Source organism: Lepisma saccharinum, chromosome 2, assembly GCF_977018435.1.
Source record: "Lepisma saccharinum chromosome 2, izLepSacc3.1, whole genome shotgun sequence".
Lineage (NCBI taxonomy): Eukaryota > Metazoa > Arthropoda > Insecta > Zygentoma > Lepismatidae > Lepisma > Lepisma saccharinum.
Window position 1 is genome coordinate 118,133,040 of NC_139230.1, and position 18,245 is coordinate 118,151,284.

Sequence of the window (18,245 nt, forward strand, 5' to 3'; positions counted from 1 at the left end):
TCACTCATGGTAATAGTAACAGCCCACTTTACCATATCACTGAAATAAAGAAACTACACTCTCTCGTGTTCCGATTCGGGCGAAGAAGGGAACAAAGAGATGGTTGACTTTAAGAGGGGGGGTGGAATTTGGCGATGGGCGCCGTGGAAAGCGCTTAAATTTAACACATGCTTTTTTGCATTTTGTTGAATATAATGTTTTAGGATAAACATTTGCAGAAAAACGCGAAATAGATGTGGACTTACTCTTTGAAACTTGAGTGCATGACACATTTATGCAATTTCAGTTTGATACATGTGCATTGCATTTTTTTATTTTCAATTTCAGATAAGGAAATACATAAATAAAGACAGAATTATTTTGCGATTTGACGACAGCATAAACGAAAGCGGCCATTATGATGCATACTAATGTAATGCTCAATACTTTTATGACGGAGCGTTTCTTTCAAAAGTCACTTCCACAGCCCAAAAAATCATGTATTATCGTCGGCGAAAAATACGGCCGCGGCAGCCGAATTTCATCCAGCATAGTTCACCACATGGCCACTAGATGCCTCTGTTGAAAATTGCCTCAAGTTAAGGGGAGGGTGAGTTCGAAAGGGTATTCGAATACTCTGCACAGCTGGGTTCCGCCCTCGTCAGCTAAGGTCTCTTATAATTGTCAGTGCTTGAATTATTGCCTCTTTTCACGGCAAGAAACCAAGAAAGCAGAAAGACCAATTAGAACATGAAATCCAGTTTCCAGACGATGTTGAGTTACAGCCCTGTTCTGAACTGAATGCATACATTTTCAGAGTTTGTGTATGATTTGGTGTAGAGAGTTTTACAATTACAAGAAGCAGAGCATATTTACCTTGTATTGGAACCAGTGACTCAATAACTTTATCTCAATCCTAAGTAGCGTTCGATTTGAATAAAATGTAGAATAGGCACCTTTCTGTGTCCCGCAGTATAGTAAGCGTAGTAGCCGATGGAGGGGACACAGATGTCTATGTTACACCTTTCTTGGATACATAATTTTCCATGTAATTCTTATGAAGTGAAGACCTTACTTACCTGTTCCTAAGCTGGATTGTTTATTTTCTTATGGATTTTAATGGATCCGTATTTGTAACTTATACAAAGGGGTGTAGTAAGCAGTGATGCCAACATTGACAACACATATACGTACATTAAAATTTCTTAGGAGGTGACTCTATGACCACATGCAGTGGAGGACAACCCAGAGGTAGCGTGCGCTACCATGCACACTGCCTGTTTCTTCCAAAATTATCCTAGTCACGTGTGATAGTGTAACACAAATATTTCTGTTAGAGTGTTATATGTATTTTTCATGATACAAATATCGTTTGTTACTTTCAAATGAAAATAATTGAATTGGTTACAGCACGCCTGACTATTATAAATCTCGTTAAAATACATTCTGCAGATCCAAACTGTCGAGTCAGATGGCATTTTGGTGTCGTTAGAATTATGCTACTCCGGGGCTCTAATAAAGTTGGGTGCATAAAAATTACCGAGCAAATTTTCGCTTGTTTTAGGCAACGGACGGCTCCAGAGTTGAAACAAAACACTAAACAAGCAGTTGGGTGCCTTTTCACCAGGCAACCCAACTACGAAACAAAGTAATGTAAAAATGAATGAAAAAGTGTTGGACAAGTTGACTGGTAATATTTATGTATCCCCTTGCACACAAACCCAATCTATCTATTACTTGATCTCAGAATAATGCTTAACATAGACAAAGTGAAGAAACATGCCTTTTGAAATATATAATAGGTTAGCACCAATGACATTTTCCACGGTGTTGAAAGGGGTTTCGAGTTCTATACTCGGTGGAGGCACATAGTGGTTCGGATCCCACTTTAAACTGTAGGTCCAGCTTCGATTAGCCTTACTGTGCACAAAGTGTACTTAAAATACCAACTCAATCTAAAAAAATCCACGGTGTTGAAAGGCGTAGCTTACATCTCTGCTTCAAATCATTTTAAAATATAGGTCGGTGAAGAAATGCTCACATAAACAGAAGACACCTTAAACTTAACGAGAATTCACACCGAAGCGACAGGTGACACGTCTCACTTGATTGATTAATTGAGTTGGTGTTTTAAGTTTAATTTATGCACAGTAGGACTAATTGAGACTTGACCTAGAGTTTAAAGTGGGATCCGAACCACTACATGCCTCTACCGGGTATCGAAACCGGGACCCCTTGATTACAAGGCGGCGAAGATACCACTGCGCCATCGGGGAGAGACCCTCGTCTCACTTGAGGATTTCACCAATTGAAAACAGGCTTGTGCGGCCTGTCATACTGCTATACGGTGTGGAACATTGTTTTTGATTGGCTCTTTTCCAAGCGACAGGCGACCAGCGACACTTGTTGCTTGGAAGCGAACCCACGGTAATCAGTGCAACCTTTCTAACCCAAGCTGGCCTCTTGTCTCTTTGGTGAATCCATTCTGCCGCCTCGGTCTGAAATCTCCCTCAGAAGTCACATTACACCCACATACGAAACTTCTATTATATGGTTATTACCTAGCATTAAATTACATGTATTGAGTTTTGATCATGGAATACTAAGAACTTTATGAAAATATTTTTTTTGTATGTGACAATGCTTAATACGTCTAGTGACCTAGAGGGCAAGCATATATTTAGATACTAGGCGCACCAACTAACCATAATTAGTTGGGTTTTGTAAATACAAATAATGTATCCTTTTCAAATTTTATTAATTACTTAACATGTGCTGCATACTCAGTGAAGTGTAATGCACATATATGTACATGAAATACAGGTATTTACAGCAAATTTGATTTAGGTTGCTGTAAAAGGGGAATACAACCACATCAATAGGCAACATTTAGTTATCCTCCTCACTTGAATCGGGATGTTGAAACATCATCTTCACTTCAATTCCATGTTGACGACATGTACGAAGAATGTGCATTATGTCCTGAATGGCGACCTGGGAAATGTATGCGGGTGCACAAGTCACTTGGATCTGAACACGTCCGTTCTTCTAGAAAATAAAAGAAGCATCAGTGTTAGTGGTGAGAAAAAAGTTTTCTTGCTCATACCCTTCAGTGCTATATTTAGTATGGGCGCAATTGTTTCTTTGTTTTTCTTATTTTCTTTTTCCATTTTCATTTTTTGACCGAATTAAACATATGATTCGGTTAAAAGAGATAAATTATATAATATATTAGTAGAGTTTGGAATACCTAAGAAGCTTGTTACTTTGATAAAAGTATACACCAGTAAAACAGAAAGTAAAATTTGTGTGGGTATTAATGTGTCTGACAAATTTACAATTCATGATGGGTTAAAACAAGGAGATGCATTATCTCCATTGATCTTTAATTTTGTCTTAGGATATGCTGTTAGGAAGGTAAAAGAAACTAAAGAAGGACTAAAATTAAATGGTGTGACTCAGTTGTTAGCATATGCAGATGATGTAGACTTATTAGGGGATGATATAAATACAATCAAGAATAATGCTAAAATATTTTTCAAAACTGCCAAAGAGATAGGTTTGGAAGTTAACAAAAAGAAAACTAAATATATGCTTACAGGCCGAAACCAAGTGATAGGTAATAATCAAAATCTAATTATTGATAACAACTCGTTTGAACCAGTTTCCAAATTCAAATACTTAGGAGTAATATTAACAAATGAAAATTATATTAAAGAGGAAATAAAAAGTAGGCTTAATTAAGGAAATGTATGTTACTTCTCTCTTCATAAACTTTTGTCTTCTCGTTTAATATCTAAGAAACTAAAAGTTAAAATGTACAAAACAGTAATTTTGTCTGTAGTATTATATGGGTGTGAAACTTGGTCCTTTACATTGAAAGAGGAACATAAATTGAGAGTATTTGAAAATAAGATCCTTAGGAAAATCTTTGGACCTAAAAGGAATGTGAGACAGGTGAGTGGAGAAGGTTACATAAATTAGAACTACATAATTTGTATTTATGTACAGATATTATTAAAATAATTAAATCAAGAAGACTTAGGTGGGCAGGCCATGTGGCACGAATGGGAGAGGAAAGAGGAATTTACAGGATTCTTGTTGGGAAACCTGATGGTAAGAGACCTCTAGGAAGACCAAGACGAAGATGGAGAGACAACGTTGAGATGGACCTAAAGGAAATTGATAGGGATGGAAAAGAGTATACAGATCTTGCTCAAGATAGGGACAGATGGAAGGCCTGTGTTGGTGCAGCCATGAACCTTCGGGTTTAAGAAGGCTAGAGACTTAGTTAGTTAGTCTTTTTCCATTTTCGCTTTGAATTTATTTTGATTTGAATGTTTTCACACTAACTGCAATTAAAAGCATTATTCTTGAACTGAAATAAAAATCTGTTAAAATTACATCTATAAAATAATGAAAATTAAATATTTGACTTCACACACTAATTAGCAGGTGCAGAGAATGAAAGAAGAAAGTAAGACACGAGAAGTTTATGTATGTAATATTTAAGATGAATTATCGTCATATATACCGTTTAGGACTATCTTTAAGCATAATGTTATGCAAGCCCGTACCAAAGAGGGGGAAGGGGGCCATAGTATCCCTTCGAGCCATGAAATATTTTAATGCGAACCTATAAAAAACCTCCAGAAGACTGCAGTCTACTATGTTTAATAATATTAGTCTTATAACCATTTATGAAAAGCTACCACTACCAAACGTCCCAATTTGGTCGGGACAATTCGTCATTTGAAATCTCTGTTCTGACTTTATTCGATCTGCAGTCTTGAAAAAAAAGTCATTCTTTTGTTAATTCACGTGCAGACATGTTCTTCATAATACGAATCATTCCTAATACCTATAATTTAATTTACAAATATATTAGGTCAGTCAAAAAGTAAATGCAATGTTTTTGTTTTCTTCCGTAGGTTGGCTGTACAGCTTTCTGCGCTCGCAAGCCGATAGATAGTATCGTTGTCTTCGCCTGTGGCAGGTTACAGCGTCATCACTTCAGTTCGCTCTGCAGTGTTGCCAAGTAAACATGGCTGCGCCACTGTCCGTGTGCACCATAGAAGAACAGCGTTCTGTAATCCGTTTTTTGTGGTCTGAAGGTGTACCAGGAGCTGATATCCATAGAAGACTTTCAGCACAATACGGTGACAATGTTTTACCGCTGCGAAGTGTTTACCAGTGGATTGAAATGTTCAAAAGCGGTCGAACAAGTTCGGAAAAAAAAGTCAAGCATCAACACTCTGCAGGAAAAGTGATGCTCACACTTTTTTGGGACTCAGAAGGGGTAATTATGGAACATTATGTGGAAATGGGGACAACAATAAACAGTGAACGATACAGTGATATGCTTTCGAACAAGTTGAAGCCTGCAATTCGAAGCAAACGACGAGGTCGATTGTCGGAAGGCATTCTTTTGTTGCATGACAACGCGCGTCCCCATACCGCCGCCAACACCGCTCAAACTCTTCAGAATCTGGACTTCGAGGTGTTAGAGCATCCTGCATACAGTCCTGATCTCGCTCCGTCGGATTACCATCTGTTCGGTCCACTTAAAGATGCTTTAAGAGGCCGTCGATTCGACACAGATCAACATGTGAAGGAAGCGGTGCATACGTGTCTTGCTGCTCAACCGAAAACCTTTTTTTCTCAGGGTATCGGAAAGCTTGTGGAACGTTGGACCAAGTGTATTGAAGTGCAGGGGGACTATGTTGGAATATGATATCATTGTAAGTTTTCTATTGTTGCTGTGAAAAATAATAAAAAATGATTGCATTTACATTTTGACTGACCTAATATTTTGGTAAACATCGATATCTTTATTATAAATCAAATCAAATCATGGCTGTTCAGTGGTAACATTGTAAGAAAATTTAAAACACTGTTGATTAGGGAATATTGTATTATTCAAATACTTTTGAGAATGGAATATAAACAATAAGCACCAAGTTGTAAGTCGTCTGATAGCCTTTCTCTGTAAGCGACTACCCGGTTTAGGCACAAGTGGTTCGGATCCCACTTTAAACTGTAGGCCTAGTCCTGATTAGCCTTACTGTGCATAAAGTGGTCTTAAAACAACAAATCAATCAATCAATCAATCAATCTGTAAGCGACTGTATAACTGATAGTCGGGTCAGGGAGAGGGGGAGACGTTATTGTTGAGTTGATTTTTTTTCCGTTATTTGGGTCCACATTATTGCTAACTAACTAACTAACTCCCTAGCCTTCTTAAACCCGAAGGTTCATGGCTGCAGCAACATAGGCCTTCCATCTTTCCCTATCTTCAGCAAGATCTATATACTCTTTTCCATCCCTACCGATTTCTCTTAGGTCCATCTCAATGTTGTCCCTCCATCTTCGTCTTGGCCTTCCTACAGGTCTCTTACCATCAGGTTTCCCAACAAGAATCCTGTAAACTCCTCTTTCCTCTCCCATTCGTGCCACATGGCCTGCCCACCTAAGTCTTCTTGATTTAATTATTCTAATAATATCTGGACATGAATACAAATTATGTAGTTCTAAATTATGTAACCTTCTCAACTCACCTGTCTCCTCATCCCTTTTAGGTCCAAAGATTTTCCTAAGGATCTTATTTTCAAATACTCTCAATTTCTGTTCCTCTTTCAATGTAAGGGACCAAGTTTCACATCCATATAATACTACAGGCAAAATTACTGTTTTATATATTTTAACTTTTAGTTTCTTAGATATTAAACGAGAAGACAAAAGTTTATGAAGAGAGTAGTAACATGCATTTCCTGAATTAAGCCTACTTTTTATTTCCTCTTTAATATAATTTTCATTTGTTAATATTACGCCTAAGTATTTGAATTTGGAGACTGTTTCAAACGAGTTGTTATCAATAATTAGATTTTGATTATTACATAACACTTGGTTTCGGCCTGTAAGCATATATTTAGTTTTGTCTTTGTTAACTTCCAAACCTATCTCTTTAGCAGTTTTGAAAAATATTTCAGCATTATTCTTAATTGTATTCACATCATCCCCTAGTAAGTCTACATCATCTGCATATGCTAACAACTGAGCCACACCATTTAATTTTAGTCCTTCTTTAGTCTCTTTTACCTTCCTAACAGCATATTCCAGGGCAAAATTAAAGAGCAATGGAGATAATGCATCTCCTTGTTTTAACCCATCATGAATTGTAAATTTGTCAGACATATTAATACCCACACGAATTTTACTTTCTGTTTCACTGGTGCATATTTTTATCATACTAACAAGCTTCTTAGGTATTCCAAACTCTACTAATATATTATATAATTTATCTCTCTTGACCGAATCATATGCTTTTTTGAAATCAATGAATAGCTGATGGACATTTTGATTATATTCCCATTTTTTTTCAAGTGTCTGTCTGATGTGAAAAATTTGATCTGTAGTTGATCTGTTACATTTAAATCCACATTGATAATCACCTATAATTTCATTAGCATATGGGGTTAGTCTTGTTAAAATAATGTTAGACAATATTTTATATGTTGTTGAGAGTAGAGAAATTCCACGGTAATTATTGCAGTTCATTTTATCACCTTTTTTAAACACAGGAACAATTATGGATTCTTTCCACTGTTGAGGGATTTCTTCTTTATTCCATATTAAACAAATTAATTTATGAATTTGACATATTAATGAATTTCCACCATATTTAATTAACTCAGCTGGTATTAAATCAATGCCAGGTGCTTTGTTATTCTTTAGCCCTTTAATTGCATCTTTAACTTCAGTCAAGTTAGGTTCTGGAACTAAAGGTTCTGCTGTGTGGACTTCATTTACTTCTGATTTATCTCCTATATGAACATTTAAAAGGTCATTAAAGTAGTTCTTCCATCTATTTAGAATATCGTTTGGGTCAGCTAGAAGATCACCATCTTTATCTTTTATCAAGTTTACTTTAGGTTGCCACCCCTTTCTAAACTCATTTACACCTTTATATAAATCTCTGATATTTTTATTTTTGCTGTTTGTTTCAATTTCGTTAATTTTGCTTTTCAAGTAATCTCTTTTTTTACTTCTAAACGTGCGGTTAACTTCTCGCTTTATTCTATTATAATTGTTTAGATTTGCATCATCAGAGTTATTTAACCACCTAAGTCTAGCCTGATTTCTTATTTCTATTAGATTATGACATTCATTATCAAACCATGGCTTACTTTTTCTCGGTTTATGGTATCCTATACTTTCTTTAGCTGCTGATTCTATTGCATTACGTATGCACATTATTGCAACACTATAATTGTAGTTCCAGCTGCAATACTATCATAGTGTTGGTGGTCACATCCAAGGTACGAATTCCCCTGGCGGAGAGGAATCTCTCACCTTCTCACCAAAGATCTTGTTCTATTAACATTTTTCCGCATCAAAATTTTCCAAGGGTAAGAGTTTGTGTTATAGCAACAAAGATAAGCAATTAGTTTTGACTTCAAACATATTTACTAAGAATAATATAATATAAACATACAAAGAAGGAAGCACTAAGAATGATGTCTGTCTGTGTGTGAATGTTGCATACATCTTTTGTTCTCACTCTCTCTTTCCTTAGGGCTGGTAACAACATGGGGTTAAAAAGTACTTCTGTAGTCATAAATAAGATTTGACAATAATATGAAATTCGACTAGTAAGGAATGGAACCGTTGCTCCGATGGGAGTTGCTATTGTCACCTTAGTCCCCTTGAACACAGAAATTAGACAGACTTGTTATTTCTCCTCCATTTCTCACCTCCTTTCTTCAGAAATAAAACATAGCACTTAAACGTTATTTCTTAAAATGTCTTATCTTTTCTGCCTTCACCTAGTTATCTTTAATTTGCAATCGATTGAATTGATGTTTTAAGTCCACTTTATGCACAGAAAGGGTAATCGGGACAGAACCTACAGTTTAAACTGGGATCTGAACCACTGTGCCATGTGCATCTATCGGGTGTCGAACCCGGGAAACCTTGATTACAAGGTGACGACGTTACCAATACGCCATCGAGGAGGCTAATTTGCAATCGAATTTGAAGATTTGAACAATACCGCACATTGCTTGAAAGAAGATGATGTTGGATGCACAACCGACTGCCCTTTTATTAGCCATATTTCTTGAATGCTAAATTTTCTTTTTGTTGGATTCAACGGAAAAGAGTAGGTACATAAAATTTCTTCAATGTCTAAGTATGCCAACTACATCTAGGTAGGAGGGTGAAAATTCGGTACATGGGGTGCAAATATCTATTCTCGTGCTGAAATCTCTAGCTACAACTCTGATAAGAAAATATTTCCTTTCGAGAGACCATTAACAGACTTACACTATTATACATTATACATTTTATTTGTAGAAACATAACACAATAAATTTATAAAATGATAATTATCATATATATATAAATGGATGTGTGTGTGTGTGTGTGTGTGTGTGTGTGTGTGTGTATGTATGTTTGTTGCGGCATAACTCACGAACGCCTGGAGCGATTGCAACCAAACTTAGTACACGTATCACTTGCAATCTCTAAAGAAATACTGTGAGGGTAAGACAATCCTGGCACCCATAAGTGTAGGGTGGGTGGGAAGAGGGTGACATGTAAAAATTATAAAAAACGACCGATATTAAATTCCGCACAAACAGACGCGCGTGACTCAATGCAATCCCGCACAACGATGCTGTTTCTCGGGATGTCTAACATTCAGACTGATATGAGTTTGTGTTGCGAAAACGACAGATATTAGTGTGGAATCCATAGTTTTCTGGGTCGCTAAGATGAATAGTGACACTCTCAATACCGTTCAAATCCAAGGCACCCCTTGGCACCCCTAGGGGTGACGTTGAGAAGTAGGTGACATATAAAACTATCGATATTAGTGTGGAATCCATAGTTTTCGGAGTAACCAAGATTAATAGTGACACTCCCAATGCCGCTCAACACCAAGTTCACCACCTATCGGCATGGGGGTGAGAGGGGGTGAAAAGTAAAATGTCAAAAATGACCTAACTCTCGAACGCCTGGAGCAATTTCAACCAAACTAGATGCACATATGACTTACAATCTGAAAATAAATACTGTTGGGGTAAGACACCCCTGCCACCCCTATGTAAAAATAATCCGAAACGACCGATATTTGTGTGGAATCCATAGATTTCGGTGTCGCTAAGATGAATAGTGACAGTTCCAATGCCATTGAACTCCAATACATCTCTGACTCTCCTAGGGGTCGGGGTGGGAAGGAGTTGATATGTAAAAATAATAAAAAAACGACCGATATTAGTGTGGAATCCATAGTTTACGGGGTCACTAAGATTAATTGTGACACTCCCAATGCCGTTCAACTCTAATACACCTCTGGCACCCCTAGAGGTGTGAGTGAGAAGGGGTCGGCATGTAAAAATAATAAAAAAACAACCGATATTAGTGTGGAATCCATAGTTTTCGGGGTCGCTAAGATGAATTATGACACGCCCAATGCCGTTCAACTCCAAGACACCCCTGGTACCCCTAAGGTTGGGGGTGGGAAGGGAGTGACATGTAAAAATAATCGAAAACGATCGATATAAGTGTAGAATCCATAGTTTACGAGCTCTCTAAGATGAATAGTAACACTCCCATTGCCGTTCAACTCCAAGACACCCCTGGCACCCATAGGGTTGGGGGTGGGAAGGGAGTGACATGAAACGACCGATATTAGTGTGGAATCCATAGTTTACGGGGTCGCTAAGATGAATAGCTTTACACTATAGTTAGAATTTATTATTTTCCTGTCTAATAGAAGATTGGTATAAATAAATACCCTGGAACGCACGACAATCAGCTAGTTATTAATAGAGAGCAACAATTACATAAAATCTAACAATTATTAGAGCATTTCACCCATCGTCTAATTTCTTGATATTTGGAATAAGTTGTTAAAGGAATTAATTTGCTAGTTTGTAACTGTTTCAAATTAATTTACGTATTTATAAGGTTATATGATATTAATTAATTATTTAATAATTGACATATGTCATGACAATTATGTTTGTGTGTGTATATATATACACACGTATATATATACAGGGTGTCTCATAAGTAATATAGGCAAACTTGTTGAGTTGGTGTTTTAAGTCCATTTTATGCACAGTAAGGCTAATCGGGACTGGACCTACAGTTTAAAGTGGGATCCGAACCACTTGTGCCTCCACCGGGTATCGAACCCGGGACCATTTGATTACAAGGCGACGACGATACCACTGCGCCATCGGGGAGGCCCTAATAGCGCAAACTGACACAGGTGAAAGTATACGATAATAGAAATAAAACAGTTTCAGTAAACATGGGTCTGCAAACCAGCCGATTTCGAGATAATTGCAAATGTATGGTTACAAGCCGCCACTGACTCATGGTTTGTAAACGTCGTCCTAATAATGTGTGCGAATGTGTGGTTAGGGGTACTAGGTGATCGTCTCATTGGACTAGACATTTTTCCAAGAAGACTCAATGGACCGAGGAACCTTCAGTTTTTGAGGCATGATCTTCAAGGATTGCTTGAGGATGTTCTTCTTGATCCACGTCAGAGTATGTGGTAAATGCATGATGGAGCACCGACACATTTTTCTGCTGCTGTGAGACGACATCTAATACGCAAATATCATCAAAGATGGATAGGTCGAGGCGGGCTTGTACCGTGGCCTCCAAGGTCACCGGATCTAAATCCTTTGGATTTTTGTGTCTGGGGTCACCTCAAAAGCGTAGTGTACAACACTCCCGTTGACACGACTGATGAACTGGAACAGAGAATTGTACTACATGCTTGTGCTCAATTCCGAAATGATCCGGGAGTGTTCGAAAGAATTCAAAACTCAATGCGTAATCGCGTACAGTATTGCATCCAGATGGAAGGACGACACTTTGAACACCTCTTTTAACAGGTACGAGTGTACAGTAATTGTAACGTAGAACATACTAAAGTGTGCTGTATTTTTGTTAAAGTAAGTACTAGAATGTTCAATAAAAGCAATGAGATCTCCTAATTTTTCATACTGTATTATTGGTATTTTACCAACTAGGACGACGTTTACAAACAATGACGTTAGTGGCGGCTTTGTAATCACACATTCGCGATTATCTCGAAAACGGTTCGTTTGCAGACCCATGTTTACTGAGACTCATTTGCGTCTACTATCGCGTACTTTCAACTGTGTCAGTTTGCCCTATTAATTTTGAGACACCCTGTATATATATATTACCATAGTTTTGCACTTCCCCCCTCAAAAGAACCTGGGTACGGACTTGATGTTATGCATTTGCTTGTACGTAAGTCCGCGTGTATGTGTGTGTAATGTAACCTGTACTTCCTTTTTGTTTATGTGCTTGAAACGGTGACCATGTGTCTGTGTTTGCGTTTTGTATTCCTTTCAATCATTTTATTTTTTTATTTCCTATTTTATTAGAAAGGCTATGTAAGAAAATGTCGAAGCAGATGGTTAAGTGGAAGGAAAGACATAATGGCCTTAACTTCGTCATGTATATAAAGCCAAAATAAATATAAATAAATAAATTAGATACAAAAATAAATACCTAATTGTTTTTGTGAACACACACATTGTGCATACGACGCACTATCATGTTGTTAAGAGTACGATACGTATGGTGTCATTTTTGGCTTTTAAGCATTTACTGTTTCGAAGCGGGTCAAAACTCCCAAATTCTGCAATCGAAAAGCGTGAGTTTACCCGAAATCAATCGCTCACTCTCTTTCTCACGTTCATTGGTAGACTCCCTCTGGTCGCAGGTTACTTATTTTTACATTGTGTCCATTAATCAATTTCATCATACCATCACTCTTCCCCATCTTCTTAAATTAGCCAAAGTGGCAAAAAAAGGGAAGTAGAATAATGCAAATCAATGTATCCATCTACTGCAACTACATTGAAATGTGTTCCTTGAAACCATTCTTCTTATCATCCCTTGTACTAGCTTCTGGAAACGAAATCAGGATAATATTAGTCTATCTGATGGAAAAGCGGAGGAGGAGTTACTTTTACTAAATCGCAGTGGTGCCGCCAGGATTGTTCCATTCGGCCAAATATTTAGTTCATGATCCTTTGTAACTTTTTCTTGATAAAATGCTTTTAAAAATAAAGGTTGCGCGCATAAATACACAGATATTCAAAAATCTCTTCAGGGGAAATGTTTTCAAGGACAGCAAATACTGGCTGGCTGTTTCAGCCCCAAAACATACCCCCTTGCTGCACCAGGTCAAGATTCAACTGGAAAATCATTACCATTTGCCATTTAATACTAATAGCGACTAATATAATCAAGGAAATATGACATTGCAGTTACATTGTGTGTGTTAACTTAGCATCACAAGGTCAATTTGAATCTACTAGAAAAAATATGACTGGCGTAAATGTTGAAGGACAGACAATAGAGCATCGGGACTCAATTCACTAAAAAGTCACTGATGGAAAATCCGATCAGAACGAGTTGACCCCCAAAATTTAGTTCCCATACGGACACGGCTGAATTATTTTTTAAGCCTACTTTACGCACAGATAGGCTAATCGGGACTGAACCAACGGGTCTTTCACCGGATATCGAACCAGGGACCCCTTGATTTCAAAGCCCAAACAAACCCAGACTTTAATTTTAATGTTAGTGAACCTCGATAATATTAATAATAATTTTGACGATGCTATTTATTTTCGATATACCACTAAGCATACATTTCTTAGACTTTTCCATGACACAAGACCTGTTTCTTTTTCATAACGGGTAAACCACCCAGTTATTGGCACTCTTTTATTCGTGAAGCGATATTAAGAATTTGAAAGAGGTTGGGAACACCGTTCAGTGCTATGTGGTACCTCTTAAGACTTTGATGACTAGCTCCTAGACTGTGAAGTTATTTGCAAGTTGTTAAATTCTGGGGTTTTGTCTTAAAAGTAAATTCAAATAATTGTTTCATTTTGTAGTAATTTCTGATATATATATATATATATAAAGTATTGATCTATGTATTCGGATTATCAACGTACTTAGTTGGAGTCAGTGGCGTTCCGCAATTCTCAGATGCCCTTCTGCAACTAAAATATTAGGGGCCCCTTTAGTAAAAAAAAAATATCACGATGATGCCACGTACAATAGTCAGTTAATCCCCGTCACTTGTACAGTCACGGAAACTTCTGGGTTGTAAAAATCCCATTAACATCCAATGCAACTCAGAAGTGTCCATGATTGTACAAGAAATTAATTGTTACCCCAAATACCCTGCCTTCCCATTTCTTGTTATCGACTTATATATCAGTGTAGTAGCTTCTAGAAACTTAATCACGATGGGCTGAATCTCTGAGAGTAACTGGAAGAAGAAATTGGAAATATTTTCAACGCAGTGGTACGTCCAGGATTCTCTTTTGGAGGAGGGAAGAAGCTTCACGAAGCCAAATATTTTGTTTGTGATTCTTTGTATTTTTTGCTTGAAACATTTTTTTTTAACAATAGGTTAGATGTAATGCATAGATATTCAAAAAATACTGGGCCTCCCCGATAGCATAGTGATAACGCTTAATCTTGTAACCAAGGGGTCCCAGGTTCGAAAGACGGTGGACGCACATAGTATTTTGTATCCCAGTTTAAATTATAGGTCCAGTCCCGATTAGCCTATCTGTGCATAAAGTGGACTTAAAACAACAATTCGAACAATTCAATTAAAAATAATACTGTTTAAAGGATAGTTAACACTCCTCTTTTGGACTTTCAGGTGGATGCACCTTCCAGCCACAAAAGCAATCCCCTGACTGCTCCAGGCCAAAATTCAAAGTAAGAGTTGCTCACATTAGCCTTCTAATAATCATACTAATACGCCATAATATACTCAAGCAAACTTATCATATCAGTTATGGGGGTTTAACTGGACCTCTAGATTGTTGATGGTGACCTAACATCATAAGGTGAATTGCAATCTGCTACAAAGCAAGACTCCAGTCTTGAAAGAGTTGGCCTCTGTGGTGGAGTGGTTAGCATAGCGCGCCACGATGCCAGGGGTCTCGGGTTAGAACCTCAGCATGGGCATGGGTGTTATTTGTGAGTGTCCCTTGATCAATTTAATCTTATCATCACTCTTATCTTCGAAATTAGCCAAAAAGTGCAGAAATGCGAAGTAAAATGAACCAAATAAAAATAAAAATAAAAATAAAATCTAATCCAGTGTTGAGAGATAGATAATAAAGTGGCGATGGGGTTCTATTCACTAAAAAAAATTCAGTCAATGAAATGCCGATTGGAAGGACTGGCCACTGGCCACGCGGACACGGTGTTTAATTTTGGTGTTAGTGGACCTCAACATTTCGTGCCATTTCGTTTAGATAGACAGTAGTACAGTATTTGTACCTTCCAGCACAACCCTCATTTTTTGACCCCACGACCGCCAAAACCTCAAAAACTCACTTTCTCTCCAAGTTCCGCGCCTCATTTATTGCGCTGACGATGTTTCACAGCGAAGAAAAGCAGGGATGAGTGAAATGCACTTTCTCATCCTCTCATCCTTGAAGGATGAATGCACCTTATCGTAATTTTCCAAGTCCGGGGTCATGTTTATATATCGTGACCTTTGTAAACCTCTCAGGGGAACGATGTGCCACACACGCGCACACACGCGCGCGCCTCTCATTATTTCTGTATTGTGACGCAAGCAAACAAATAATAATAGTTTTTTTAGGATTCCTGGCCCCTATAACCCCGCCAGGAGTGCGTGGTGCCCAACCCACCAAAACATTTGCGAATGCTGCCGGAAATTTAATCAACGTTGTTCGTTCTCGATGCTGGAATCTTACGTAGATTATTCCATGAAAAACAAACTGATAATCCTGTGCGAAGCTCCCCAAAAGCATTCACGCAGTTTTTGATGTTTGCGTGGATAGCGACGCTCGATCGAACGAATCTTTCAACCCCTATAGAGAAATTGTGTTCCATCGCTCAACGCAACGTCTTCATCACGGACCAAACGCTTTCGAATGATCCAAATTTTCTGCAAAACGTTCGAGAAAGAATTCCAAAATATCGAATGTCGTTCGAGAGTGGGAGAGAGAAAAATTGAAATCGATTTTCGATTCGATGAGAGCATCACCCCAAATATTAACCATTCCGGAGCTTGTACGGCAAGAACCCAAAAAATTTCGTCCAAGATGGAATTGTTTTCGCACAACGTGCAAAGTATCTTGCAACCGTTTCCGAAACTATCGTCGTTTAACGACGCAATTTTGGAGGCGATATGTGCGGGTGATGCGGAAATCGAACGTTCGTGGCTTCGAAAACCTCACTCGCTTTTTCTGCTCCGAGCCTGCATATTGGAACGATTCGCAATTTCGCTCGCAAGCTTTTTGTCTTTCTTGCAAGCGTGTGTGCTCGATTGGGAAACAATGTTATTTTTTCGAGGGCGCAAGAAATAATAGTTTCGCCCGCATCCGCGGTAAACGACCCGCCTCGGCAACCCCACCGCCGCTACAACAACGGCAACTCCCCGAACCCATTCAGCTCGCATCCTCTTCCACCGGAAGAGAATCTATTTTTTCCGCCTCCACGGTCATGAACGAAGAATCCACCAAATCCCCGATAACAATAGAATCGGAAGAGGAGGATGCGGCGGAAGCGAGCACAGCAGCATCTTCCGCTTTGGAAGAGTACCTATCCATATTATGCTCGACCAACAAAAAGCTGCATTGTTGCACGTGGAATTTTCAAACCTTTTCGCGTATTATTTTTATGGAATCACAAGCACGAAACGAAGCGTCCACCGTTTCGTTTCAGGCATGGTTGAGTTTTGTGCTGGTTCTCGCAGAACGGGGTCGCCCGTTTCACACACCACCCTGACGGGGCGTGGAAGAGGCCGAGGAAATGATCGACAACATGCATGGGTGGAACTGTCAACGCCCGTTCATTGCTATTTGTCCCCCACAGGATATTGTGCGCATCGAAAAGTCTTTGGTTGAAAAAAAAGTATAGCATTGTTCGTTTGTACCACATGCATGAGTGAATCGGTCAACGGGGGGTTCATTGCTAGGACATTGTGTTTTAACCAAGGGGTCGCGTGGGTGGGGTTCCTATATAACACAACAGTTTCTCCTTTTGTACATCATTATCATAGTGAACGTCAATCGTGGCAGTTCAGTATTCTTAATTGTTTTGTCTGACAGTATACATATATATATCATCGTGGAAGTTTTAGTGAGCTACAAGTTTTTTTGAAGTCTGTCTCTCTCTTAAAAGGTAAGTTCTTTTTCATGATATATATATATTTATTTTGTTTTGCGTCTGACACACACACACATATTCAGAGGAATCATAAAAAAAATTGACACACATTTTTTTTCTTTTCACCTCCTACAACAGTGCACACACTCTTCGCGTCTAATATATATATGCACTTGTGGAAGGAAAAAAATGTCTAGCATTTTTCAACTTTTTTTTCCTTCTGTTTCAGTGCGCTTTCCCCTACCACCACATACCCCCAAAAAATTTCTCTGTATATATAAATAACAGAGAAATATGGAATCGCAAGCAGGTCCCTCCGGTCTTTGCGGGAAAGTGGCATGTCGCAAGTGTGGAAAATTAATTTCGAAACCTAATATTGCTAGGCATTTGAAAAAATGTCGTCTACCGGAACATGATGTCGTCCCCCCGGCAAAGAAATCTCGCACTGATGCGCATGAAGGCGGTGCTTTGAATAAAAGTGCACGCATCATGACGTATAAATCTGAACGTGACGAAAAATGTGACTCGAGCACCTTCCTCGACAATGTGAAATCTCTGGTAGTTGATCAATTACGTGATTGCCTCATTAATGTTGCAGTTAAAATTCATCTCGTCTTGACTCTGCTGTATGAGAAAGTTGTTTCGTCCAAGACAAGCACTTTCAGCTTTTACGTAGGGTGCGAAGACTTACATGAGGGCAATCACGACGATCTTGACGAGATTGTGACACTGCTATTTGAGCATCTGGGACAAAAACAAGAAGACTTTGAAGGTCGCGGAAGTGGATGGAGTCTTTGCGGTCGCAGCCACATGTTACAGCTTCGAGTGTGCAAGTTCAAACCATTACGCAGCGCTCAAAAAACAAAAAATGCTGCACCAGACATTAAAAAGAAAATGCAGTGTTAAACATAGAAAGTAAAGATCAGAAGAGTTTCTTATGGTCTGTCATCGCCGCATTACACCCAGCTAATAATAACCCCCAACGTCTGTCCAATTACAGAGGACACGAGGGGGGATACGAGAATGTG

The 18,245-nt window shown here is 38.5% G+C and overlaps 1 protein-coding gene across 1 annotated transcript in view; it reads right to left on the minus strand.

Annotated features, from left to right (window-relative positions):
- Positions 1-2,732: 2,732 nt before the first annotated feature.
- Positions 2,733-18,245, minus strand: part of LOC145984478 (uncharacterized) — a 68,328-nt gene continuing 52,815 nt past the window's right edge. The window contains exon 3 of the mRNA XM_083118137.1: positions 2,733-3,027. Coding sequence (XP_082974263.1) covers positions 2,869-3,027 — 159 coding nt within the window. The 3' untranslated portion in view covers positions 2,733-2,868. The remainder of the gene's footprint in view (positions 3,028-18,245) is intronic.